This window comes from Mustela lutreola, chromosome 10 (assembly GCF_030435805.1).
Source record: "Mustela lutreola isolate mMusLut2 chromosome 10, mMusLut2.pri, whole genome shotgun sequence".
NCBI lineage: Eukaryota > Metazoa > Chordata > Mammalia > Carnivora > Mustelidae > Mustela > Mustela lutreola.
The window spans coordinates 38,134,936-38,161,956 of NC_081299.1; the positions used below are offsets into that span (position 1 = coordinate 38,134,936).

The 27,021-nt window shown below is 48.7% G+C and overlaps 2 protein-coding genes across 5 annotated transcripts in view; both read right to left on the reverse strand.

Moving 5' to 3' along the window:
* AGBL4 (AGBL carboxypeptidase 4) overlaps nt 1-27,021 on the reverse strand; it is a 1,588,908-nt gene that overhangs the window by 188,462 nt on the left and 1,373,425 nt on the right. The gene's annotated exons all lie outside the window — the stretch shown is intronic.
* The window catches only part of BEND5 (BEN domain containing 5), a 46,401-nt gene that overhangs the window by 2,166 nt on the left and 17,214 nt on the right, over nt 1-27,021 (reverse strand). For all 3 annotated transcript variants that reach the window (XM_059137377.1, XM_059137379.1, XM_059137378.1), the window contains 3 exons: nt 26,364-26,748; nt 12,154-12,302; nt 5,847-6,060 (listed from right to left, as the gene is read on the reverse strand). In XM_059137377.1, the coding sequence (XP_058993360.1) occupies nt 5,847-6,060; nt 12,154-12,302; nt 26,364-26,748 (748 nt within the window). The remainder of the gene's footprint in view (nt 1-5,846; nt 6,061-12,153; nt 12,303-26,363; nt 26,749-27,021) is intronic.

Below are 27,021 nucleotides of genomic sequence, written 5' to 3' on the forward strand. Positions count from 1 at the left end.
GCCATCCACACTGCTGGGGCAAGCGCTGGAGGCGTTCTCTGTGTCCAGGGACCCTGGCCCCCTGCCACCCCCCCCCCCCCCCCCACTGAGAAGGGGTTTGCAAAGAAAAAACTTTAAAAGCTTTTGGTTGACGTCCACTGTTCCCTGACCACTCAGAGCCCACTAATCTCCACTTCATCTTGTCTTGGACTTTCCACAGGGACTGAGACAAGAAGGTAGGAGGCCCCGTCTGGCTCCAGTCCTGCCTTCTGCTGGGTTCACCTGCAATTCCCTCCCCCTCCAGGCTATCCCACAAATCAGCGCCTGTGATCATCTTTTCCCGGATTAGCCTGGCTCCAACCTTTGGTGCCCTAAAACCTTACTCATCCTTCCAGATTCAGCCTTCCGGGGACATCCCAGACTGAGCTGGGAGACCCCACTCTGCTGACAGCCTCTGAGCTCCCGCTAGCTTACTCTCTCAAAGCACTGACTGCAGTCTAATAAAACTGTGACCAGTGTCTCTCCCACAGACAGGAAGGCCCGGACATTCCATCTCCAGCTCTGGGTTGGGAGGAAGCAGACATTAACAGCGACTTTGCTGGAACCTGAATCAAATGAGGGAGGCAACTCGTGCTGAGAACCACTTCGAAGTTCAGGGGTTCGATTCTGGCTCTTTCCCTAGTTGTTGTGCAACCTCTAAGTGGGAACCAACCCCTCTGGGTCTCAAGTTTACCATCTGTGAAAACAGGATGGCAAACCCCATAATTCAAGAAGATTCTTTCAGTGCTACCTCTTTAGCTGTCTGGAAGCCAGAAAGGTGGGAAAGAGGCTGAGGAGAGAGAAGGAGGGTGGATGTGATGGCCCTCGGAGCCCTGGCAGGGGTCACAGAAGAGGCAGGAAGAAAAAGGGGTGAATGGAGAAAGGTTTACAGGAGTCCTCCCCAGAATCCCAACCGCTCTCGTGTTCTGGGGGCAAGAGCACTGCACGGCCCCTCAGGTTGATTAAAAGGCTTTGTTAGACTCTAAATATTAATCACCTGCACTTGCCGGGAATGTCTCCCTGTGCGAGGGAGCATTTGAGATTATTGCTTAATTAACAAGGTTTATAACAGCGCTAAGGTGTCCTATTAAAAAAGTTATAAAAATTAACCAGAACTCAATGCTGTGGCTCATTTAGAAAGCTCAGACACTCTGCAAAAGGTCATTTGACCTTAATAAGGTTTAACTGTCATTCTGGAGTTGATTATTAAAGCAAGACTCTCCCACAGCCGTCCTGCTTCCCTTATTCTAAAACGGTATCAGTGTTCACCCATCCCGCTGCCTTATGGAACAACTTTAAAATCAAAGAGATGAAAAAATCCTCGTGAGCATCAGGGATTATCATTTTTATATGGCAAACAAGACTAAATGTGGTAAACACCAAATTAATGGAAGCAATCTCAATCCACAAAGAGATTGCATGGGAAGAACCAGTCCAGTGCAGTCTGGAGGAGCTCAAAGAATCAGGCTAAAAATGGTGAGTGTATGGTGGAATAGGAGACAGACTTCAAGCCTGCCTGGTTGTAGTAAAGAAAGAACTAACACTGGTAGCACAAGAAACCTCTGGAGACAAGGAAGTCTGAAAGCCTAGTTCTACCCGGCTCTCACCTAACCAGCTGAGTGGCCTTGGGTCATTCTTCCTTCTCATTCACTTGCACGGCAAGTGTTTCTGGGCTCTAAAGGGTTGTGGGTAGAGCAGGTCTCTGGGAGGCCAAGATACAGTAAAAAGGGGATAGAGGAGGGCACAAAGGGCTCTGAGGCATGTAGCCGCAGTGTCCACCCACCCTGAGAGGTGAGGGAAGGCTTCCCGAAGGAAGGGTCTCCTAAGCATATCTGGGGCCGGGAGAGGGGTTAGCGGCAGCCAGCCGGGCAAAGCGGCACGGATGCAGGCTGGGGAACATGACCTGTGGTCTAGGCACCAGGAATGGCATTTACAAATTCCCCAACAAGGGTGCAAGGCTTGTTCAGGGAGTACAATAGTTCACGAGAACTCTAGGGGTAGACTGCTGAAAAATAAAGCTGGAGCGCTGGCCCGGGGCCAGGTTCTAAAGGTGCTTTCGTGACTCATTAAGAAGCTTACCTTTTAATAATGGGCACCGTGGACTGGCTGTGACGGGGTGGTGGAAACAGGATCATGTTTGGTTTCTGAACGATCACTCTGGTTACATAATGGGGACAGGAGTCTGGAAGCTGTGGAGTTGTGTAGGGGGGGAATGATGGCCTGACTACGAAAGGTGCGGTGGGGCAGGGAGAGAAGTGGGTGGTTTAAGATGTATTTGGGGGCAGAACAGACAGAACTAGGCATGTGGAGGAGGCAAGCGTGACGCATTTCTGGGCCCCTGGCTGGCAGCGACCTTCACCAAGACAGGGGAGCAGGAGGGGCCCAAGGCTCTGAAGGGAGGAGAAAGAAGCAAGAAGGGAAGGAGCATCCACGTGGGCATTGGTGAGGAGAAGGCCGTGGGCACCTGGATATGTGGCTCGGGAACTCCGAAGTGTGGACTGAGCCGAAGAGAGATCTGCGAGCACCATCCACTGAGTCAGCAAATGAGCACTCACTACCTGTCTCCCCTGAACCAGATGCTCACAAAGCTTCTATTCCACCGGGCAGGGGGGAAAGACGATTACCCAGTGCAGGAACAAACAAGAAATGCTACGCACAGACTTTATGTAGGGAGAGCAGCAGAAAGGTTCCTGAAGACTGGGCTGTTGGGGAAGGCCTCGCGGGAGAACCAGAAGGAGGCAGGGTGTGCAGGGCAGGTGGTGAAGGAAGAGAAAAGAGGCCCCTGTGGTTGGAGCATGGTGGGAAATCGGAGGACAGAGAGGTCCCCAGAGGCCAGGTCAGCAGATGCGCACCAGGACGAGTAGTGTGGATTTCAGCCCGGGCCATCAGCACACAGAGGGCCATGGACACAGCGCAAAGTGAGACCAGCTGGGAGCTGGTGGCAAAAGAGGACGCTGTGGGGACAGATGCCAGGGCAACAGAAGAGGAGCCCACGAGAGGGATGAGAAGCCAGGGAAGCAGGAGGAAATGGAGCTTGGGGGAGGGTTTCGCTGTAAGGAAGGAGTGGTCATGTCAGACAATCTGGGGAGGAGGTGAAACACATGCCCTGGACTTGGAAAGGAGGAAGTGTGTGCGAAACGAGGCAGGAACAGACGTAGTCGAGGGCTGGGAGTGGACACCAGGCAGCTGGGGCATTACAAGTGAACACAGGCAGTGAGTGTAGACAACCCTTTCAAGAGATCTGGATGTGAAAGGAAAAAGAGAGACATGGCAGCAGCTAGGTGGTAGGAGTGGCCTCTAGGGAGTGTTTTATTTGTTTTCATGAGAAATGAAGAGTCAAAGTCTATTTAAATGATGCTGGGAAGGAAGCAGGAGCGCGGGAGCATAATTGGAAGAATGAGGTACTTAGGAAGGCAGCGGGGCTGGGATCCAGATGGAGAGACAGGCCAGACCCAAATAGGAGAAGGAAACTCTTCTTTTGGGCCATGAGGCAGAAGAACAGAGGGTACAGTTAAGTCTACAGTGAAGTCTGCACTTCAGAGCTGTGGGAGTTCCTTTCCTTTTCTCTATGAAGGAAGAGGCATGGCCATCTTTTGAGAAAGAGTGAGATGTGGACTATCATGTTAGGAAAAGCAGAGAAGGCTTAAAAATTCCTTGGTTGGGGGGATGAGGGGCATGGCTCAGTGAGGAAAACCTGGGGGGGCATGGTGGGGGGTGTGGCAGGTGGGGCAGAAGTCTGTGAGTGTGGGATGGCCGCTGTCCACACAGCTGAGCCGCCTATAGATTGTTCTATAGCTCTGGGGGCCCAATCAGCTGCACAGGACATCATCTGAGTGGGGTTTAAAGAACATTCAAAATGTCTAGGTGGGCCACTGGGTAGCCAGAACAAGGATGGTGATCCTTACAGATGGGAGACACCAAGCATCCACTCGATGCCGGAACGACACTAGGCTGGGGGAAAGAAAAGAGAATATAGTACGAACCAGGGTAAGCTCACAGCTAAACCAAAGCAGAGCTGGGGCTCGAACCCGGGCTTTTGATACCTGATTCCTGTTTCAACCTGCTGTCACCCTGCCCCAGGAGTGGACAGGAGAGAGCCCGCAAGCTGAGAAGCACTGAAAGACAGTGAGCTTCAATGACATGATCATCACGGGCTCACGCTAGCTCCATGGAGGCAGCAAACTTGTCAACAAATGAATGGTAACTTTCTTCATAGTTGGAACATAACTCTTTCCAAGCTATAATCCTATCCTTTTAGTTGTCTGAGGAGGGAAGTTTTCAGCTGAGGAAATTCAGACACGGAGGGGAAGTGACTGACAAGAAATCACACCAAGGGTCAATCAGGGGACCAGCTTGCTGCTCTCAGTGTTTCATTTGTTCCAACTGCATTTACTGAGCTCCTACTGTGTGCCAGGCCCTGTGCCAGGCAACAAGGACATGAAGATGAGTCAGAGAAGGTCAGACTCGTGCCTAAGGCAGACATGCGGCAGACGATTTTAGACCCACAACGTGACCATGGTGGGTCAGCCAGTCACTGGGAGACATCTGGGACCTGCTGAGTCACCTTCCAACCAGTACAATAGAATCAGAGGTCGGTCACCTATCTAGCAGGGCAGGACTGCATCCCCGGGAAGGCCTGTTTCTCATGGCAACCTCCCAGCTCTGGACCCACCATTCCAGACAACAGGCAGACTAAAGGTAACCTGTCTGAAAATAAGTGGCTGCCTATATCAATTAGTCATGAGTCAGCCAGGCAAGGGCAGCTGTGTTAGAGCAGAACAAGCCTCACACCAGATCACAGCGGCACGGGCTTGAACCTTATGGCTCCAACCTCAGCCTGCTGAATCTCGCTGAGTCCTGCTCTACCCTGACTTCCAAAACATACCCGACATCTGGCCATTTTTCCCCATTCCCACTGCTATAACTGAGGTCCATGACACCATCATCTCTATCTGAGACCACAGCAGGAGTGTCCTAACTGATCTCCCATTTGGTCACTCCACGATCTGCAGACCCCACCACCCTTCTCCTGGGAGTCATGTGTTGTTGGAACTCCACAGATTCCAGTTGTTTCATGTGGCCTTCTCGGCCCTCAAGACTTGCTCTCAGCCACCTCCCTGACCTCACTATCCCCTCACTTATGACTCTGCGTGTCTGGAGCTTCCTCATCCCTTAAGCGTGCTGGCCTTTGCACCTGTGTATTCTACCTGTTGTACCACACCTCAGACCTCCACCGGGCTGCCTTGTCTACCTCCAGGCCCCATCCTCCTCAAGCAGGCCTGCTCCAACCACCACACCTTACACAGCCCTCTTTGTCCTACTGTAACATAAGGTGATGCTTCACCACCTTCACCAGTACCTGAAATGATCTGACATATTTGCTATCTGCCCTAGAACTTGGCATGTGGCCTGCTCAAAATGTGCATGTTGGTGGAGTCTACTTTCTTCATTGAAACATGGCAGCTGGACATTTAGAGGCTAGTGGTCAGGAGCACTGCTTCTGAGGCCCAAGGCAGGGACTCTTCCCCAGGAATCCTTTCCTGATTTTCTAGCTAGGGGTCTGCTCCTCTCCCGAGACCTCCCTCAACACATCATCAGTCCCCCTCACGCTAGCGACCTGAACCGTACTTGTGTCCACAGCTCATCTCCCTGTGAAATGTGAGCTCTCCAGGGACAAGGTCCATACCTGTTCTCTTAGGTCCCACACATGGCCTGGGGCCTGGCATGGAGAGGCTTCAGTGTTTGCTGACCTGAACTGTGTCTGGTACCTTCCTGACAAGAGTACAGAACAACATCTCAGTCATTGCGTTTGTACTGCAGTGACCTACCTCTGACAATGCTTAGTTTGTGAGGCGAGAGGGGTGGCTTAGGGACCGCATCTTTCTTTTTTTTTGTGGCAACTCCTGTGACGCTTCTGTTCTTCAGAACATCTGTTCCCCAAATCATGACTGCCAAGTTCTTTGTGTACTTGGAATCTCCTTGGGTTACTTGTAGCTGGTGCCATTTCTCCTCATCAACCCAAATCCCGCTTCCCAGATGGACCTGAAAGGGATAAGAACACAAGCACCTGTGTCATCGGACAGGCTGGCAGTTGGAAACTTTTCTTGTCCTTTAAAAGACATTGCTGCACAACTACAAGGACTCATTCCATAAATACTACATTAACTTTGTTTGAGGGAAATAATGCTTATTTACTAAATACCTATAAGGCACCAGGCCTTATTTGAGTGCTTTATATCTACGATCTCAAATCTCCATGGCAACCCTGGAAGGAAGGCATTGAGACCCTATTTTCATTTCAGATGGAAAAACTGGGTTGAGAAAGGTGAAGCCAGTTGCCAAAAGTCACTCGACTATTAAGTTGTAGGGCGAGGATTCTAAGCTCTGCTCAAGTTATAACAAGGCCACTGAGAACCTGACTGAATCTCAGGAAGGTATACAGTTGTCTCTCTGTCGCACTTCAGGAGGACCTTTCTCCCTTTCGAGTGAGCATGCTGTCCCGGCACAGTGCTTCTCCACTGTGGCACAGCCGGGGGTCCTCTGGAGCTGTAAAAATTGCCTGTGCCTGGGCCCCATTCCCAGGATTTGGATTTATTATGCTGACTGGGGCCTAGGGACTAGGATCGTTGAAAGTTCCCTAAGTAATTCAGGTGTACAGCTAAGTCTGAAGACCATGGCCCACTGGAGGGGGCAGCCAGCAGCCCTGCTTGGCCATCAGCTGGAGTGTGTTTGCACAGGTCCTTTCCCACCTCTGGCTTCAGCTTCTTGTGAACGGAACTGGGAAGGGGGGATTTCATCTTTGCGTTCCTTCCGGCTCAGAACACGTGTGGTTTTCCCAAATCAAACCAAACCATGGCCTCCTTAGTCTGACTCTAACGGCGCATGGGACAAACACAATCTAATGCTCCCTACAAGGTTAGCACTCAAAGTTTCAGAGCCGAGTCACTAAATGTAAAGGACTCAGAATTATCTAGCAATGAACTAGAGGTGTTTCTCTTTTCTGGCTCCTTTAACAACTCAAACCTCATTTGCTGATGTTATCCTTTAAAAAAAAAATAGGGTTTTGACTTTGACATTGCCATTTATGTTGTGTTTCTAACGAGTCTATCGAGGGTGGAAACGGCCTCTGTAGGGAAGGAGGGGAGGCAGCTGGTAATGAGCGTACTTCCTAAGGGTAATGAGAGGCTCTGCCAAAAGTCCTTGTCTGCAGCAAGACCTGTAGGTCAACCACATCATGCGGTCAGGAGACCTCTCGGGAGAGGTCCTGGTCTGAGAGACCGCACATACACCCCCAAACTGATGGCAGACTGGCAAGAAGCACTGTTCAAAGACGACTGAAGACTGGCTTGGAAAAGACGGTGGGCACACACAGACAGAAAGACAGAGGTCGGTCAGCAGCACTTCCTCCTTCACCAATTACTGACATTTTACAATCATTAAAAAACAAAAACAAAAAAAAACAACGCAGCAATACAGCCCACCCACGAATGCCAGTAAGTAACAATCCTGCCAGCCTCCTCTGCCTTGCCTTCCTTCTGCTCACACGATCACTCGGATCTCTGCAGGCCTGCGATCAGATAACCAGATCCACCGGGCCTTCCTGTGCCGCGGACCTCAGGATTGCAAATCTGCTCACAGCGCTCGGGAAGACAAGCAGCCCTGGAAGTGAGATGCGCTGCCTGGGGCCACCTGGGCAATACAGATCCGAGGTCAAGTCCGGCCTTTCCTCCTCAGTCTGAACTGCAGGTGAGCAGTCTGGGTGCCAGTTCAGGCATGCAGGTGACAAGTTTCCTGCTGCTCCCAGCTGGGCCCCAAGTCACCTCCCTTGATAGCACTCTGAAGCTACCCTCACAAGCTTCCTCATGTAGGGGAAAAAGAAGGAATTTGAATTAAATTAAATTCAGAATCAGAAAAACTTCGAGAAGGAAGACAGCTTCCGTTTTTCAAAGATCTCTGCTCTTTTCTACCCTTGGCCTTTCTTTCCTATAATCTATTAATTTATTATTCTTAAAAGAGAAATGACAGTCATTTTGCCAAAGTTCTACTAGATAAGGGGGGGGCACTAATATTTTTTGAGGACCTGGACTGTACCCTCTATTTAATCCTCATAATGACCTTAAGAGATGGATTTAGGTTAGAGGTTTTTATTGTTTTTTTGTTTTAAAGATTTTATTTATTTCTTTGACAGAGACAGATCACAAGTAGGCAGAGAGGCAGGCAGAGGGAGAGGGGGAAGCAGGCTCCCTGCCGAGCAGAGAGCCCGATGCAGGGCTTGATCCCAGGACCCTGAGATCATGACCTGAGCCGAAGGCAGAGGCTTTAACCCACTGAGCTACCCAGGCGCCCAGGTTAGAGGTTATTAATCCCACTTTACAGACATGAATCCAGATCAGAAGGACAAAATTACCTTTCCTAAGACATACTAGCAGTAAATTTTGGGATCAAGATTCAAACCCAAATCTGTATGATGGCAGAGCCTGTTACCCAGACCTTCCTGCTGCTGCCACTGTCACCGTGGTGACAACGTGATGACAACGTGGTGGCAACGTGGGGGAAACATAGCCTATCTCTCGCATTGATATTCTACTGGGTTTCTTTTTCAGCTTTCCTCAGTACCGGCCCAGACACTTCCCTTGCCGGCCCCCCACCACAGGTTACTACTGCAGATAGGGAAGCCAGAAGAAGCCACGGGTTGGCTTTCTGCCTCCAGTCCCTGCTTCCTCCAACCCCCCGTATAACCACTGCCAGGATCAGTTTCCCTAAAACACGGCTCTCCTTCTTTGACTAGCTGACTTCCAGAATTTCAACTGTGTTTCTGTGTGACCCCTCTAGAATCTTGAATGGCTCCCTACTTACTATCACATCAACCCAATCTCCTTAGTCAGCTGTAGAGGCCCTCTAGAATTCTCTTTCTATTCAACCTCCTAGCCTTTATTCCCCTACTATGGCCATCACGATGATGTTCTCAAACTCCTTCTCCTCCTTCTAATTTTAGTGTGCGGTAACACAAAGACGGGCCCTGGAGGCTCCAGCCCCGGGTGTGAATCCTGACCCTGCTATCTACTAGCTGGGAATGTTGGGCTAGCCACTTTTTCTCTCTAAGCATCACTTTCCTCAGGTGGGGAAGAGGCAGAACACCACAGAATTCATCGAGCTGTTCTGAGGCTTATATGACACAACGTGAATCAGATGTCAGGAGGACGGCACACATGCAGTAACTGTTATTCCCTTTGCCTTCTCCGCCCCCCAACTCCCTCCCACCCTCAGCAGTGTTTCCGCTCAGGCCTTTCCCCTGTCCAGAAATGAATGCCTTCTCCTATGTCTTCTTAAGCCTGCTTATCTTTCAAGCCCCGGTCCCCGATCCAGGAAACACTCTTTAATTGCTGCAGAGCGAAGTTCTATCCCCTCTGAATTTCTAGCCTACTGTGAGCTTCACCATCTGATTCAGCCCTTCATGGTACATCTCCATGGGGACGGGGTGAAGCTTTGCCCCTTCTGTCCCCTAGTCTGAACACAAAGCAGTAAGAAACTGATGGGCATATTTAATATGTTTTAATGGCACAGGCTTTCAGTTCTGATGAGCTGTTGTTTCTTAGAGAAGAAAATACTTTCTGACGTGCACTTGAGTACAAGGCCAGCTTTAAAGCACAGAAAGAAATGGCTCTGGGTAAGACCAATCACAGGTATGTGCTGGGACAAGGGCTCCTTGGGTTAACAAAGCCCAGGGTCACCTGAAGCGAGGCCCAGCTTTCAGAGATGCAGCAGAATAGACTGGAAAAAACACTGGCCTAGGAACCAGGAGACCTGGCTTGCACTTCCTACCTGCCTGTCTCTAACCCATTCTAAAATTACAGAGGAATCCCTTCTCTGGATGTGTTTCCCCATCTATGCCATGTATAAATTAGACGATTTAAACTTTAATGGTCTTTGCAGCTTTGTGATTCAATGAGTTTCTGAAATAAAACATCTTAGACAAAAAAAACAAAAACAAAAACAATGAACTTTATCAAAATCAAGGTAACTTTTGTGGCAAGCCCTATTCACATAAAATATAGTTCGCTATTTGACCAGAATGTTAGCCTTATGTGTCAAGGGAGGCTATTAAAAATACGGCGCCTGCTAGGATGGGACTTGATCAAAAAATGGCTTTGTAAAATGTTTTATAGGACAAAACTAGTTTCCTACTAGGAAATGGATCCCATTCTAATGCTCTAGGCTTTGCAGAGATTAAGGCTTTTGTTCATGCAGGCAGAGAAAAGAAAGGGTCAGAAACACTAGCAGAGCCAAGAACAATGAGGATACAGGGAACCCTGCTCAAAGAAGCTGCCATCCATTGCTAGTCTGTCTGCTTCCTCTCCTCTCTCTTCATAAATTTGCTCTGCTGAGCTACCAATTAGTTGCAAACAAAAGTCAGGTTAGCTTTACAGCAACATGTCAGCAATAGCTAATGAAAAAACAAAATTGGCAATTTCAAGATTTATTGTGCAACTCCTGTAAAAACATTAAATGAGGTTTGAGAGACCCATTTTCTGGAAATGGAAAAATGATACCTCTGCAAAAGCGGCCCCCATAATGCTCAGAAACTATCCGTTAGTCTTCAAAGGAAGAGAGAAATAGATTTCTCTTGGAAGCTATCTTAAGAAAAGGTCTCTAGTCACTCTACAGTGTGGTCATCACTAAAAAGAAATCAACACACACAGAACAGTCCTTTCTTTTATCTCCAACTGAGGAAGATTCACCCAACTTAGCTACACAGTTGGAGTCATTAAAGGCCTACGGAGAGCAATGATCCATCCTAGCTCGTGAAGATGGAGACCCTGAGGCCCAGAAAAGGGAAGGACCCATCCAAGCAAGGTCACACAGAAAGCACAGAGATAGAGCTCTACTCGGCATTCAGGCTCTGGGCTGCCTAAATCCATCCTGTCATGCCATCTGTCCCCTGCAAAGTAGACTTTTAAAGCCTGTGGGCTGGAGCAAGTCAAGAGAGAGGGGCCAACGACCCAGCACACCAGTTCTGCCTCCTGGGGTGGAGGTGAGGGGTGGGGTGTGGGGAGGCAGTGCTCAGTGGGAGATGAGGGCATGACAGCCTATCCAAGACAGCCCTCAAGACTAACACATTTCATTTCCTCAGCTGACAATATTTGCTTTTTGCCTCAATCTGGCCAGTTGCAGGGATGTATCTGGATGAACCCAAAGAAAACAACCTTTTCTTTCTCATCAGCCCACTGGGGAACAATACTGGATAAACAGAGACCTTTTGAAGCACAAGGCGGCAAGAAAAACAGACTGACACAGATCATTCTTTGGGGGAGAATGAGAGGTGATGTCTGTAATGTATGTCATGGTGGCAGAAATAGAACTCTAAAACTGAATTTGACTAGTGCCTAAACAAAGGGCTCCAATATACTTCTTCCAAGATGAATCCATTTGGAGGTTAGAAGGATGTCAGAACAGTTCTCTCCCTTGCCCAGCTGCTCTATCATGTGACTTTAAGACCTTCCAAGGCTATTCCATTATTTTTCACCCCTGTACCAATGTAACTACTAATAGTGCTTAAGTTTTCTTTCAAGATTTTTTCCGAGGATCTTACAAGAAAATCTGAGGAGTTATATGTGGGCTGACCACTGCTGAACATACAGCTTGGAAACAGCTTCGGGACAAGGAGCACGTCTCATTTACCAGCTTATCCTCAGCATCTAGCAGAGGGCTTAGAACACGTAGATACTTTGTAAATGGTGAATGGACACACATTGAGTTATCTGTCAATCAGAGATTTCGTATCTAGTACACCTTATAAATTTTATGTATCTGGTTTTATAGGTGGGTAGGACAAGTTTCATCAAACTACTATGCTTTTTAAAATCTTCCTCAATACTAAGCTATTTTAAAATGTCAGTTTAGTTTTTACAGTTACTTTGGCCCAGTATTTAAGAAAAAGGGGAGGGGGAAGAGAAAAAGAACAAGTCCCAGTACAGCTCCACGAGTTACAAAACACGATTCTGGAAATAGTTACTCAGGCCCGGGCCAGGAGGCCAACTGGCCAAGCTGTGGCGCTGGAAGCTCCCACCATACTCTCCATCGTTACTCTAGCTAACAAACACTTGCAGGGAACGGATAGTGAGCTTGAAACACTACCTTGCCATTGTCTAGGATATACTTGTCCATGACAGGTGCAGGAGCAGGGTAATAGGACGACGTATTTGCTTCCTCACTGAAAGTGCTCCGTAACTCCGGCTCGGGCTCGAGACATTCTGACTTTACTTTTTCCAAGTCAATGGCGGGACCTAGGCAGTTAAGAAAAGAGATCTGTCTAGAACTCCAAGGAAAATAAAAGGCAAATATTTTTAACTACACATCTATCAGCACATAGTGGCACAAAATAAATAGGCTGGCTTATTTTGTCCATTGGACTACACTTAAACCCAGGCTTGAAAATAATATGAGGTATGAACGTCACAAAGGAAAAGGAAGAAAACTGGAAGACAAGAATGAACCAGACTCTAAGTACAAATGAGAAGTGGTCTTTGAAGGTGTCATTGTCTGAATGGAAATGCAGGGGACTCAACTGCCTGCTCAAAAGAGAGGTCCTGTTAAGACCAGGGTGGAGAAGGGTGGGCATCACTGTAATATGCAAATTGCATATTTGTGAAGAGCCCACCTCTGCAGCCTCCATGGGAGTGGGCCACGGCCAAAGAAAGGAGGTTAGGGAAGCAGGGGGGAGAAATACAAAGACGTCCCCCTCCCTAAGACCTAGTATCTAGCTAGACAGAAGCATTTCAACCAAGAAATTAAAATACAATACAGATTAAGCTTCTGATTGCCTGATCTAGCAGCTACCCTGATTTTTATTTTAATGCAATCAACACAAATTACGTGCAGTTTAAACAGTGAAAGGAAGCTGGATAAATGGTGGTGGTTTCTAAGGGGAGTATTTTTTTCTTCTCCATTAGCGTTTAAAAATGATGGACTATTTTTTAAATCACCTATTGTGTCTTGATTACCAAAGGGCAGAGAAACAGGATGAAAATGAGTAAATAAGGCTGAATGACTTGATTAACTTTTACAGGAGAGCAACTCCAAAGGCCAATGGAGAGCTCAGCACGCTGGAAATGCTCCCCTGGCAAACCTTTCAGTGGTTGTTCAGGCTCAGGGTTTTAGCTATTGCTCTCGCGGGTCCCCTGGGCCATGCCTATACCTTAAGTAACTGATGAATATCATGGTCCAATCTTCCCTTATCCTAACCAGGTGCATCACTTGGTACAGAGCTCTTTATACATCAAAGCCCTAATGAGCTAGTTGCAGTTCTATGTTCAATCGCTATATCCTAGACTTTTGCTGGTGGTAGAGACGGTATTGGTGATTTTGTTACTAAAATTCCTCATGACACGGCTTCCTAGAACAAGACTATCATTCCTGAGTTGCTGGCAGCTGCCATCTGCAAGACAGAATCTCGGCAGTCTCCAAGGATGTAAGTGTGAGCCCTGCACAAAACAGAAGGCAACGTGGCCGGGCAGCAGAACCGTGCTGATGGAAATGCATGGCTCATCTTGGAACAGTCAGTTTCGGTGCTGTGCCTGGTTCTGCTGTGTTTTAATTGCGGGGCCACAGGGGAGTGAACTGTAGATGCAGAAGGTGGCAGAGTGAAGGACAGACAACATCATGATTGTTCTGATGGCAGCTCCTAATGCTGGGTCATCTATTCAAGAGCTGGGCTCTTCTCTTTGTCCCCAGCCCCTGGCACCTAGTAGGTATTCTCTGAATGTTTGCTAAATAATAAAAGAATGACAACAATGAATGAAGAATTTACAGTTTCAGAAGCAGATGCCAAAGTTTCTCCTCTCTCTGTGTGAGATCTCAGGTTGAATTTCTGAGATAAAACTCAAGTGGAACATTTGATCTTTTCTTAGATCAGGGAAGAGGTAATTATTTCAGTTTCCCCTAAAGGGCATGGCCCAGTTGGCATCTGAGGTCTCTTCCTGCTCTGACATTCAGCAACAGGAAAAAGGGCTGGGCTGAGAGGAAGAGGTCCCCGTAGCCACTGGCTCACAGATCATCTTTGGCAAGATTGTGTCTTTCTCTAAAGCCTCTTTTTCCTTCTATGAAAAGATGGTGGACAAGAGAAGGACTCCAGTTCAGCTCTGACTTCAGTCTGGTTCTCTCCCGTCCATCTCTAACACAGCTGCCAAAGAGATCTCCTTGACTTAAGACCTAAAACCGAGTCCTTCCTTGCTTAGCACCTTCCTTCCTAATTACCCTCAAAACGATGTCATACATTGTAGCCTTCCTGAGGCCTAGAACAGCCAGCCTCCTCTCTACTCCTGGTGCTCATTTCTTGCTTCTGCCCAGGACCCCCGATGCTGTGTCGTCCCAGCCGCCATGCCTTTGGAAGTGCTACTGTCTCCTCCTTGCATAAAGCCACATCTCTCTGCCATGGAGCTTAGTATGTCCTCTGTAAGTCCTTGCTCTGGTCACTACTGGGTGGGGGCAAGGGGGAGAGATGCCTCTGTTTTATAAATACTTCCAGCAAATTCTGTTTGCAACCATCTGCCAATCTGTCTGTTGTCCACATTAGACTGTGAAGCTCTCTGGGGGCAAAATTTTACTTTCTTTGCAGTCTTGGCACCCAGAACAGCACCTGGCACACTGTAGGTTCTCAATAAATCCTTCATGACATGAGGGGAGAGAGCTGTGGGGGAGGAGGGGATTTAGGCAGGCTGGGGCAAAGGTCCCGAAACAAAGCCCTGCTGCTGAGTTGAGGAGCGTGGGGGTACAGGTGGAAGTGGGTGGGAGCTGTCTTTAGACTTCTGTCACCTTTCTGGCAGCCCAGGAAGTAGAAATTAGGCTGTCAAACAGATCGGAAAGAGCCAGCTGGAACAGATGACTCGGAGGGCTACAGAGGGACATATAAGGGACATTAGGAGTGAGGGCTGAGAGTCACTTTTCGGGCCCCATCCCCTGCTGCTCCCTCCCCCCGCCAAGTCAGACTCCACTCCAAAGTGCCAGCCTGGCCCTCTCCCCGCCACAAACACCATTCCTTAGCAGCTTCGCAGTCTGTGCTTGCGGCGATCCTGCTGTCCGACCACTCTACCCCACAGATGCCCACCCAGCCAAACTCCACCAGGCACTCAAGGCCTGACTCAAATGCCACCTCCTCCATGAGGCTATTCTATCCCTTCAAAAGGGGGGTATTATTCTCTCCACGCCTTGGCTTAGAATTAGGAGTCAGAGACTGGAATTTAAATTCTGGATTTGCCGCTTAACTGTTTAGGGGGAGGCGTAAGCTTCCTCAGGTGGAGGAACTCTGCCTCTCACCCCCAATAATCAGCAGCACTCAGCTGTTTCTGTGTCTGTCTCCCCCACTAGACTGTGAGGCCTGAGGGCAGGCAGAGGCTGTCTTTTTATTTCAGAGACCAGGGCTCAGCGCAGTGAGTGCCTGGTTCACATTCTACCTTCAACAGGTAATTTCCACATGAATAATTACTTAACCTTTCTGACCCTGTTGACTCACCTGAAAGATGGAGCCACAACAGAGATCTGGCAAGACTGAAGATTCAGTGAGTTGACGATATATAAGAAATGAGCACTCCAGAACGTGGCACAGAACGGGCACTGAGGAGACACTGCTCCCCCGCATGGCCCCTCCCTCACATACACGTTATCCCTGGCTACTCTGTCAGTCCACCACTAAACCATGGCTTTGGTGCACACAGAGCAGGTCCTGGCACCCCCACGGCACACCCGTGCCCCCCTGGGCTCGTGCTGATCTCCTCGGGGATCACAGTATTGGGATCTTCTGGCTTTCAAGAAAAACTGTTTCCTACCATTCTCCCTCAGCACCATTTAACACCCAGAGGCTGCTTCGCTTCTTCAGCACTGGTTCCTCAGCCTCAGCCAGGAGGGCAGACCAGCCGAAGGCATGCCTCGGGAAGGGCTTCTCAGGGGACTTGAGTAGGAATCACAGCTTCATGACCTTAGACGAGGCATCTCCCTCTCTGTGCCTCCGCTTTTCCTACCTGCAAAGTGGGAATTGCCCATAGCCACCACGTAAGCTGGTGATGCCTCGGAAGAGCCCAGCACAGAGGCAGGCGCAAAACAGAAGCTCAGGAAGTGGCAGGTGAATGAAAGGACGACTGGATCCTTAAAACGGGGTGTTCAGTATTACAGAATCCAAAAGAAAAGGACTAAATAGCCTGCGATTTCTTTGGGGAGATGAGGGGAGAGCCTCTAGTGCTTTTAATTTAAGAAGGAGGGGAGAAAAAGATTTCATTGCGAATTTTAGTCGGCTCTACTACTAACGATGTTGGCAATTTACATCTCATTACAACAAATGCCTCAGATTGCTGTTTTGCTTTTAAAAATTTCTGAGGCATTGTTCTCTTCAAACACATGTGACCAAATTAGCCACAATAATAAGCACTTGCACGAAGAGACAGCATTGTAAGATCTGGTGCAGATATTTTAGGCAACAAAGGAACTTTTTTCATGTTGTGGGAAGAGTAGGAATTAAAAAAAAAAAAAGCCTTTTCATCCACTTCGGGTTTATTTTGGGGAAAATACACCTTCCATGGAGAGAAACCTTTCAGCTGGGTAAAGGAAGCTTTTAAAAAAGTATAAAAGGTAGTACTTGTCTTTTCATTCAGTCATTCAGGAGCCCATTCAACACACAGTCCCTGCTGGCATCCCAAGATCTAGGCCCAGTGAGGCACTGGGGGCCCTGGAGAAAACACAGTTGTCCCAGTTCTGCAGAAGTGGAGGCTTTTATGTGAAACTCCATTACTTTGCATACAAATAGCTGTGATTTGATAGACAAGCACTGGCTTTAGTTTGAAAACCTGGTATAAGAACAGGTTCTGTTACTTATTTTAGTCTTTAAGCCCCAGGGGCCCTTTCCATAAAATGGGAATCATGGCACAGAGTTAAGGGGCTTATAAGTGTTTGTTGGCCCAACGAATAAATGAAATCATATCACTCTGTTTTTGTCTGGCTTACATTAGACTAATGATGTTCTTCCTGAAAACCTTTCTAAAAAACGTTAATGCTTGTGTGACCTCTAGGAGGTTCAGAAGTCATCTATGTCCCCAAAATACATGTCTATGTTTGAACACGAAATACCATTTCTGATTTCTGCTGAAACAGAAAGACTAATAATATTAGATTTTTCTTAAAATGTACTAAATCATTTCATTTAGTACTTTTAGTATCACTCCTGTCAGTGAATAGGAAGTTTCTCTGCTACAGGTGTCATTCCAGTTTCTTCCTAAATGCAAAGTGAATCAAGTCAACATTCTTAACATGCATTCAGAACCGCTACTGTGCACAGAGGCAGGCTGGATTGGGTAGAAGAATGAGGATTCCACTCTGTTTACAAAGACCTGAGCCCAGGAATAGCTAGGTAACAACAAAGGAGGTACACAAGAGCCTTAGAAAGAGGCAGGGAAGATGGCCCAGAGGTAGGTAGGTGGGCCCTCCTCTGTGGACCCCATCACTGTTTCTCAAAAGGCATCAATCAGCCGCTTTCACCTGCTATTGTCCCTGTGCTTCTGTTTCTTAGCTGCATTATGCCTCCAGTGAGGGCCGGGACAAACCTGGTCTCATTCTCTCAGTGAGAATCTGCCTGAGCATCTACGAAGTACTAGCCTTGGGCTAGATTGACCCTGAATGGTTGACAGCCCAGCAGTGACAGAAGGCAGGCAACAGATCAAGGGTCAGGATAAAGACTTGGGGACAAAAGCAAAGGAGGGGATGCTCCACCTGGAGGAGACTTAGGAAGGCTTCAGAGGGCTAGCCACACACTTCTGTGCTGGGGTTTGGAGGACTGATGGGCAGGAGCTCACTGGGAGTGAAGGCCTCTCAAATAGTGAAGGCACTTGGCACATAATCAAGGCTCCATGACCAGCCAGAAAGTGGGCAGCACGATGATCTGTAAAGGGTCTGGGGACGGAGGGGTCACCACCAACTTGATGACCCTGGGAGGCTTCAGGGAAGAGGTGGGCTCTGACTGGAGCACTGATATGTGATGAGGTCTGGGGAAGGTGGAGGGATGGTCAGGTAGGGGATGGGGTCACAGTAAGCAGCGGTTCTTTGGGTCCTTCTCCCGCTCCTTCCCCATTTTCCCAGCACCTTCTGTGACCAAGGGCTGGGGCAGGCTTTGCTGGGCAGAGGCAGGAAAAGCTGGCATTGCCTGAGGTACCAGACTGGACAAGTTCCTGCTGCTTAGCTGGATGCCCCCAGAGCGGGGTCCCCTCCTCAGGAGTCAAACCCACAGGGCAGCAGAGCTGGAATGGACCTGTGAGCCGTCTCCATGGGGCAGAAACCCAGCAAGGAGTGGCAGGAGTGGGCCTAGGGCCCCAGTCATGGGGGTCAGGGTATTTTCCCCACTTTGAGGAGCTGTAGCACCCATTTCAAATGACATATTTGCTCCTCTCTGAGGTGACCAATACCTACTGAATGTCTTCTTTATTCTACTCCCTACACCAAAATCTCTCGCTCTTTCTTCAATCTTTGTAGTACTTTTCACCTTGATGTCAAGTAATTATTTGTTTCACATCTCCTGGCTACAGTGGAGAAACTCCAAGGGCAGCCTTGGTCCCCAGCACCCAGTACAATGTCTCTGGCATACAACAGTCATTAAACATGTGTTAAAGTAAAAGAAGTTAATCCTCATGGAAGTCCTGCAAAACAGATCTTATCATCTCTGTAGAGGCTCAGAGAGGTAATGTGCCAAAAGTCTCACAGGTGGTGAGGACTCAGATTCTGGGCTGTTGGATTCTAAAGCCTTCCTCCTTCCACTGCTCTCCACCTCCTAGCCAAGGGCAGGTTTCAGATTTCAAAGGCTTCTCATGTCATCCTTTCTCTGTGGGACTCTCAGCTCATCTCTGACCTTGGGGAGTGGGAATCCTTAAAGAACTCCACAAGGGGGCAAGGGGGCAGTGGCAAGGAGGGGTGTCCCGGGGATTCATCTCACCTCTAGCAGCTTTAGCTGCTATAGCTAAATCCCCGGTGTCCCGGGGATTCATCTCACCTCTAGCTGCTTTAGCTGCTATAGCTTTAGCCTATACTTTGCCAGCCGGTGGGCAGTCAAAACTGGGCTGGTTCTTCATCTGTGGTTCTTCCACTTCCCTTCCCACCCAACCATCTGGGCCCAGAGAGCATCCAAACGGCAGGAATGTGCAGAACAGCATGAGTCCGCCCCACCAGACATGTACTTCCTCCTCGCTAGCTCTCCATCATGCAGTCCAGCCAGAAACTACTCGAGAGAGCCAGCTTCTCTCCAAACTCTAAATCTTTGTTCAGGCTGTCTTGCTGCCTGAGATCGTGTTCACTTTCTCTTCATTTGGATAAACCTAACGAGTTCCTCATGTGCGGGCCTTCTCCAGCCACCTTCAGTACCCCTGCCCAGTCACCTAAGGAGCCTTCCTCTGCATCCTCTCCCAACACTCTGGGAGCCCAGGAGTATAGCAAAGCTCACACTGTTTCGCACCTGTCGGCTAATGACATCGGGACTCTTTAAGGCAGCACCAGTGTCTTAGCTGCCTGATTTCCCCGGGCCAGTGTAAGGGCCTGGAACAAAGGAAGAGTCTGACAAATGCTCCTGCACAAAACCATTTCCCTACAGTCAGAGCCACCCAGTAACGGAATGGACTGCACTGGAAGGCAGTGAGTGAGCTTTCTGTCTCTAGAGGGATGTTACAAGAGGTAGGATGATCACTCGGCAAGGAGGCTACAAAAGGCTTCTTGTCCCGTGTGGATGCTGCACCAAGTAAGTTCTGGGGCTCCCCACAGGACTAGCATGCTAGAACTCTTAAGAATTACCTCCAACCAAACTCAGCTGCCTGGAACAGTAACAGAGGGTGTGGCCAGACTCTGGGCCCCGCTGAACCAGGCAAACCAGACTTAGTCCATCCATTCATCTTAACCCTCTGTTGCTTCATGAGGATGGATCTGTTCAGATTCCACATGAATGAAATGAACTGAGGCTGTAGGAGACGGAAAAGCATCTTGTGGTGAAGGTGCCCCGGGAGAGCCCCAGCAAGAAGGAAACTGAGCCATAAACAGTGACGGCTGAAGGACTGAGGGGGTCAAAAGGAGTGGTGGTTGAGGACTCCTGGTTGAGGACTGGGGATGGGAAAAGAGAATTCTGTTCAGGAACAGTGGGTGGAGGGAAAATTCTATAAACTACAGACCAGTGAACTTGAGCTTGAGGCCAGGCAAAGTTGTAAAATGGCCCATTTAAGAATGATTTCTGAGGACTTACCAGAGGAAGCAAAAATCTCCAGGAGGCATTAGGGGGTTGACCAAAGATTTAGATATGCCAAGACAACCTTACCTGTGCTCTGTGGCAGGACAATGACTCTATATGCCAAGCATTACACAAATATTATCCCATGTACATCCTCCAATGATCCTACATCATATGCTGGACCTACTGCACACTTACTACGTGCCAGCCCCCGGACAGAGATCTTCTCATACATCTGCTCACTTACTCCTCATAAGAACTATAATGGTTGGTACTCTCATTGATTCCACTTTACAGAGGAGGTAACTAAGGCCCAGAAATTTAAGTAACTTGCTCAAGGTAACAAATTAGACCATGGAAAAGTCAGGGTTCAAAACCCCAGTACTTCTGACCTCGGGCCCATGCAGGCCCTTAATCACTGAGTAGGCATTAAAGATAGCCATTTTACCAAGGAGAAAATAGAGGCTGTGAAGGGCTCAGTCATTTACTTGAAGTTGCACAGGTACTGACCCAGAGAGCTGAGATTCAAATTCGAGTAGTATCTGTTGCCAAAGCCCAGGCTGCCTCGGCATAGGGGAAAGTCAGCAGGAAGCACTTGGCTGACATTAGCTGCCTTTTCAAAGGCACCATCAGAGACCTGTGCTTAAAGAATCTAGCTCCAACCGCAAAGGATTTTAAAGATCAAAGCTGGTATTTTAACGGACCTTGGACAGAACACAAGGCATGAGCCCAGAGGGGACCAGAGGCGACAGAAACCCAGCTCTAAAGAGCCAAGACAGATTTACAGACAATGGCTTTCCCCTTCAAATTTTCAACCAGCCTGTGATCTGGCCAACAGGGAATGTGAGCTCTTGTTTTTGCTTCTCCTCACTCAAATGGGAATAATCCTCTTTAGCTGGCCTCACAATAGGGCTATCGCAATAATTCGAGGACATAAAAATGTCAAGGTGCTTTCAAACCCGTGGTGTCATGCATGTGTGAATTACCATTATTACGCTCATTATTATGTCATTACGCCCTCTTTTGGGTCAGGATCCATCATCTGCCTCCATTCCCTGACAAAGCACACCCCAAATCTAAAACCAGTATATTCCTTCCTCCTGCAATGATAACCCTTGTTTTGTTCTCCCTGGTGTCGTGCTGTGTGCACGTCTGTGCTCCCCACTGGACTGTGTATCTTGAAGGCCGGGATTATGTCTTCCTCTCCATTATTCCTCACAGAGGAATAAGTCCAGCTTTAGCTGGACTAAAAAAAGAATCACTTGAATCACACCAAAATGGATATAACTATCTAAGAGGCACTTCTGCTAACACTGAGAACAATGTCTAAGCTTTTGCCTTTGACATCTACGGACAAGGAACGTAGCCGAAGAGAAAGCAAGAGGGACCATGGAGTCTCTCTCGCACACCACAGCTCCCCTTGCAACTGGCTTTCCAGTGTGCCTCCCTTCAAGCCCCTGGAGCTCTGAGTCTGCTGAGCCCCAGTTCAATAAACATGGCTCCAGTGCTCTAACTTGTAAATGTTTAAAAACGGGACCGTCTTGTTTGTTTCTATATGCCGAGCACCTAATGCAGTCCTGGCACAAAGGATGTCCTCGGTAGTAATTGGTGAATGAATCAACATAATGAACATATGTGCAGGTAAATATCAGTTGGACTGTCCGCATGCTTTCTGGGTCCTCAGCATTTACTTCCTTGGGAGAGGGTGGGCCAAAGAGGGCACAAGAGGAAAAAGATCGGCATTTATTAAACATAATATGCTTTATGCCCACAGGGCTTTATTCTTGACATGTGCTTCCTCACTTAAGTTTGACGCTGTCACAGAGGGCCTGAGAGCAGAGACGCTCAGGGGGAGAGTGGGGCTCCTTCCCCTCAGCAAGTGACTAAGACCCTCTTTGTTTCCCATGCTCCGATCACAGAAAGGAAAGTTCTGTTTCACAGAGATGTCTTCTGTGGGGAGTGGGGGCAGGAGTCACCTCCACATCTGTGACAATGAAGTCCAAAGGTTAAAGAAGGCTGTGCAGGTGAGGGCCCAGAGAGAGTCACATGGGACCAGGTGTCAGGAGACCTCCTCGGAATGGGCTTGTGACGCTGTCTGGGCTTGTCTCCGCATTAGCAGCCCCAGTCCATTTCCTGGGTAAGCTCTTTCACCTCTCCAGGACTCCATGCTCTAGAGAATCTTTCCCGTTAAACCCCGCTTATGTGTATTTGTGGAATGAATGAAAGCTGAATTATTAAGGGCACAAATGAAGGAGTGAGCCATCTAGGGAAGTCTCGGAAACATCTTCTCATCCTGTCTTGCTGCTGTCCTCTTGCCTGTTAGCCCCCGACCTCCACCAGGAGCACTGTTACAACTCCTGGCGGCTAGAAGGTCTGCTCACCACTCTGAGGTCCCCATTGGGCTCAAGGGGTCAGGCTCCTGCTCTCTGCCCCTTCTCATCCACCACCTGCAGGATCACAAGGACTGGGGGAGTCAGCAATGATGCTTCCAGCAGGGAGGGAGCCTTCTTTTTAAAACTGAGCATTGGTGACCTATTGACCTCTTTTGCCTCTGAATCTGCCTGTTATGGTGTAGATGATCCAGCACCCCAGCTGGACAAAGGCCATTGAGCTGCACCCCCAGGCAAGGTGGATAGGAGAATATGCAAGGAAGGGCCTCTAAGAATAATGCCTGAGTTAGGCCCAGGGGGCCACGGATGGTACAGCTCAGCATGTGCTCTCAGAGGACACATAAAGCCAAGAAACAAAGAGGGTCTTAGTCACTTGCTGGCTCTTTGCCATGTTAGCAGTGTCTTGATGATGTGCACAGATGAGGAGCTATTACAGCAGGGGGTGTCTTCCCAGACTCACTAAGAGAGTTCCACCTTCAAAGGCTAAGCTAGCCACCCACCCCCTTCCAGGACTCATCACACTGCATTTCAACTACATGCTTACATATTTACCCCCATCACTACCCACACCCCAACTTCAACTTCCAGTGTCTTAGACTTCTTTGTGTCTCTCCAGGCCCCTAAGCTCAGAAAGCATCTGGTCAATGTTGGCTGACTAAGTTATAGTATGTATATGTATACATATCACCCTTCTATAACAGAAGACCCTGACAGACATGGAAGTTAGTTAACCTACCCAAGGCTTTACAGTCAATTATGGTTAGGAGGACAGAGTTAAAAACCAAACTGGGTCCCTGCCACTAAATGGCATGAAAAAAAAAAAAAGCTGACAGTTAAGTGGGCACCAACCAGAATGCCAGGCACCATGCTAAGAGGGGTATTATTATTTCCACTTGACAGATGAGAACACCAAGGGTCAGAGAGGTGCTCTCTGCCTCAATCGCTCCTCACTCTCCCCATGTACTCACTCAGGTCTGAGTAACAAACATTCACCCTTCAGGTTCCAGCTTAGATGTCATTTCCTTCAGGAAGTCTTTCTTCTCCAGTCCTCCCAAATTTGGTGGATGCCCCTCTTCTGCAGTCCCACAGCCCCACGTGCTTTTGTCCTTCTGGTAACATTTATGCCTTGTGCGGTCACTAGTTGTGTCAGTGGCTATCTCCTTCATCGAACTCTGACCTCTTGAAGGGCAGAGGGCAAGGGCTATATCTTAAACATATCAACCTCTCACCACTAGGCAAAATGCCTAGCACATAGCAGAAGACCAGTGAATAACTGTGGAAGAACAGAGGGAAGGAGGAAAGGAAACAAGGAAGAAGGGGAGGAAAGAAAGTTCCCAAAGCCAGAGTTGGGAAGTAGGGAAGCTGAATCCAGGCTTGGCTGATTCCGAAGACTAGACTATGTCTGTGAAAACATACAAATTCCCCTCAGGGTAGAAACCCTTCTGTTATTTTCTTATGGACTTGTCTTAGAACTTGGCACATTATGATTCTCCAATCAACAAGTGCTAATCAACAGACTTTAAGCTCTCACAGGTCAGGGATGGTGAGTGTAGTGTTCTAGGATGCCCACGGCCCCCTACCCGTAGTCATGGGTGCTCCACACACACTGGCAGCCTGAGCTGACTTCCATTCAGCCCGTCCACTATGAAGACAATGGTGACTGAGCAGGGAAGAGCCCATCACTGGTCCTCATGATGGCAATCAAGGCCTGTGGGGTAGGAGAGCCTAGGAAGTTCAAGACACTGAAACTATGGCTGAAGTCAAGTTAGTCTGTTTTTATGACTAAAGAGGCACGTAATGATGCAAAATGCAGTGTCTTATTGCCCCAGAGGTCCAGGAGTTTGGTCCAGGTTTCTGGAGTTTAAGCCCAGTTCATGATCATACAAAGCAGGGAGTTTCCCCAGGAGTTGAGACAATGGCGTGGGGAGTTTTTGCTGTTAGTATGCTTTTTCCCCACAAGAATTTTACAAAAGGTGTAGCATACAAGGTGCAGTGAAAATAAAAATTACTCATTTGAAGACGAGGAAACACTTCTTCTTTCTGAAAATTTCAATTCTCTCCCTATCCCCCATCCCAACTCCAAGACCAACATAGCTTCTGTGAAATTTTGCAGTTAGGGCTTCCTTTTAAGATTTTTATTTCGAGGTTGAATTTTAATAACTCTTCAGGTTGCCTACCACATGTGACCTTTACTGCTACTTCACACCTCTACAGGCTATGACCTGGGAGAAGGGCCAAGACCAAGGCCGAGTCAGAAAGTGGGGAAACCACCGGCCTAGATTATAAGGGGACTTGGTCTGACGTGAGTTCTGTATCTGCCTCCCCAGTGGCTCTGGGTAAGTCCCATCCTCAGTTTCCTTCTCTGTGCCAAAGGCATGGAAAACCTTTCAGCTGACTACCTGAGCCATTCTGAAGATCTACTGAGACACTGTCTCCGGGACCCACTCTAAGATATAAAAGACAGCTATGAATATAAGTGAGGTAGGGTAAGAGCACATCTACCTAAGCATCAAAGCAGAATGAATGAGGCTTTACATAGAAATCTATTATCTGATAACAGAAACCTTCCTTCTTGAGTGCAAAATTATATTTGATTCAAACTTTGGGAATAGAACTTGTGTGTTTCTAGACTAGATTGCTCCCATTTTTAAGCAAAAAAACCACTGGCACAGGCTTAGTAACGATTGTCCTCTGGGGATGTGGTGGCTGTGAACCTTGTTACACTGGTTTCCGCAATAGTGACTGGCCTCTATCTTTTACAATTCTGGAGTCTTGTGTTCTGAGAGTGTTTCTTTCTTGTTCTCTCTGCGAGGCAGTCATTTCCCCCTGCTGTCCAGGCTGCTGCCTTTCAAATTTCCTGATTCCTGCTTCCAAACCACATTATATGAGAAAACCCAAAAACCTGGTTTGTTAATATCGCTTGCAGCATTAAGAGCCTCTTAAGTTCTTCTACGAGGAAACCAAAGGAGTTTTCTACATCTTTATGTTAATCCTCCTAAGGTCATGTGCCTCTTGCTCAAAAGCTCTTTAGTGTTTTTCATTCCTTCCCAAACAAGTCCAACGTTCCAGCTGGCCTGGTTTTCAAGGTCTTCGACCCCTGTCCTCAAAGCACACGTGCAGTATCTCTTCTCAGCAGGCTCAGGGCACTCTCCCACCCTCAGGGGCTGCTGCCCTCTGCCTCCTCTCCGGCCTTGAGATATCCCCAACCTCCAAGGCCTGCTTCAAGGACCACCTCCTTCCTGACGTCTCCCTCAGTTACAAACAACCTCTCCAAACTCTGAACTCTCTCATTTTATCCTCATGCCCCTTATGGTATTTATCACTTTCTGACTTAACTACACTCTTTTAGGACCATGTGTAGCTCTCTTCACGTTCCTGAAACTGCCCTGGAGAGGTTTCCTTCAACCCTTGGGACCGCCTCTTGCTGAACGAGTGCAGGAATGAGTGGTGGCCCCGGTTCTCTGCGCCACACTTCTCCATGTTCCCTACCGGGTTCCAGGTAGCTGAGGCCACTGCCCTCAGAAGCTCCTGTCAGACTCCCTGCCAGAGGGGGGCGGCTCTACCTTGGGGGACTGCTGAGCGAAGTGTCTGCCCTTCACTAGCCTCGAGGGCACTTGGCCCTCGTGTCCCTCATGCCCTCCCTGGAGAAGAGCTGCACCAAGCCTCCCCCCGCCCCCCGCCGTGTGGAGTGGTAGGTGGCCTGCCGGGGCACTCACCACTGCCAAGCCTCAGGAGCAGCACGTCCTGGAGCCTCCGGTTGAGGTCCCGGAGCTCCTTCATTTCCGACACAAGTGCCCCGTACTCCTTGAGCTTCTTGGCCTGCTGGACCAGCTGCCTCCGAGTCCGCTCCAGCTCCTGCTGGAGGTGGCGCATCTCCTCCTGCTGCTGCTGGTAGTTGCGCAGCAGCTCCTCATACAGAGCCCGGGGCACGACGGCATCCTCCAGACTGTCCATGTCCTCCATGCCCGGCGAGGCCTCCACGAAGACCTCCTCCGGACACGTGCTGTGGCCCAGGCTCAGGCCGTTCTGCTTCTCCAGCCGGGCCACCACGGCCTCAATGCTCTTATGCGCCGCTTCGCTCGGCTTCCGCCCCTCGGGTCTCTGTGTAGGACAACGAGAATCAGTTCAGGCAAGGGCAGCTGGGACTTTCTTGGACTGCGGCTCAATATTTCCCCAGACAATCCTAGAATCACAGAACCACAGAACATCAGTGCCTGGAGAAACCTGTGCAAACACTCAGTCAAAGCCTTTCATTTTACAAACAGGGAAACGGAGATTCGAGGTGGGGAAGGGTCTTGCCTAAGGTCACACAGTCGGTTGGTGACAGAGCTGGGACTCTGGTTTCCCAGGCTGGTGCTCTATCCCTTCTATGAC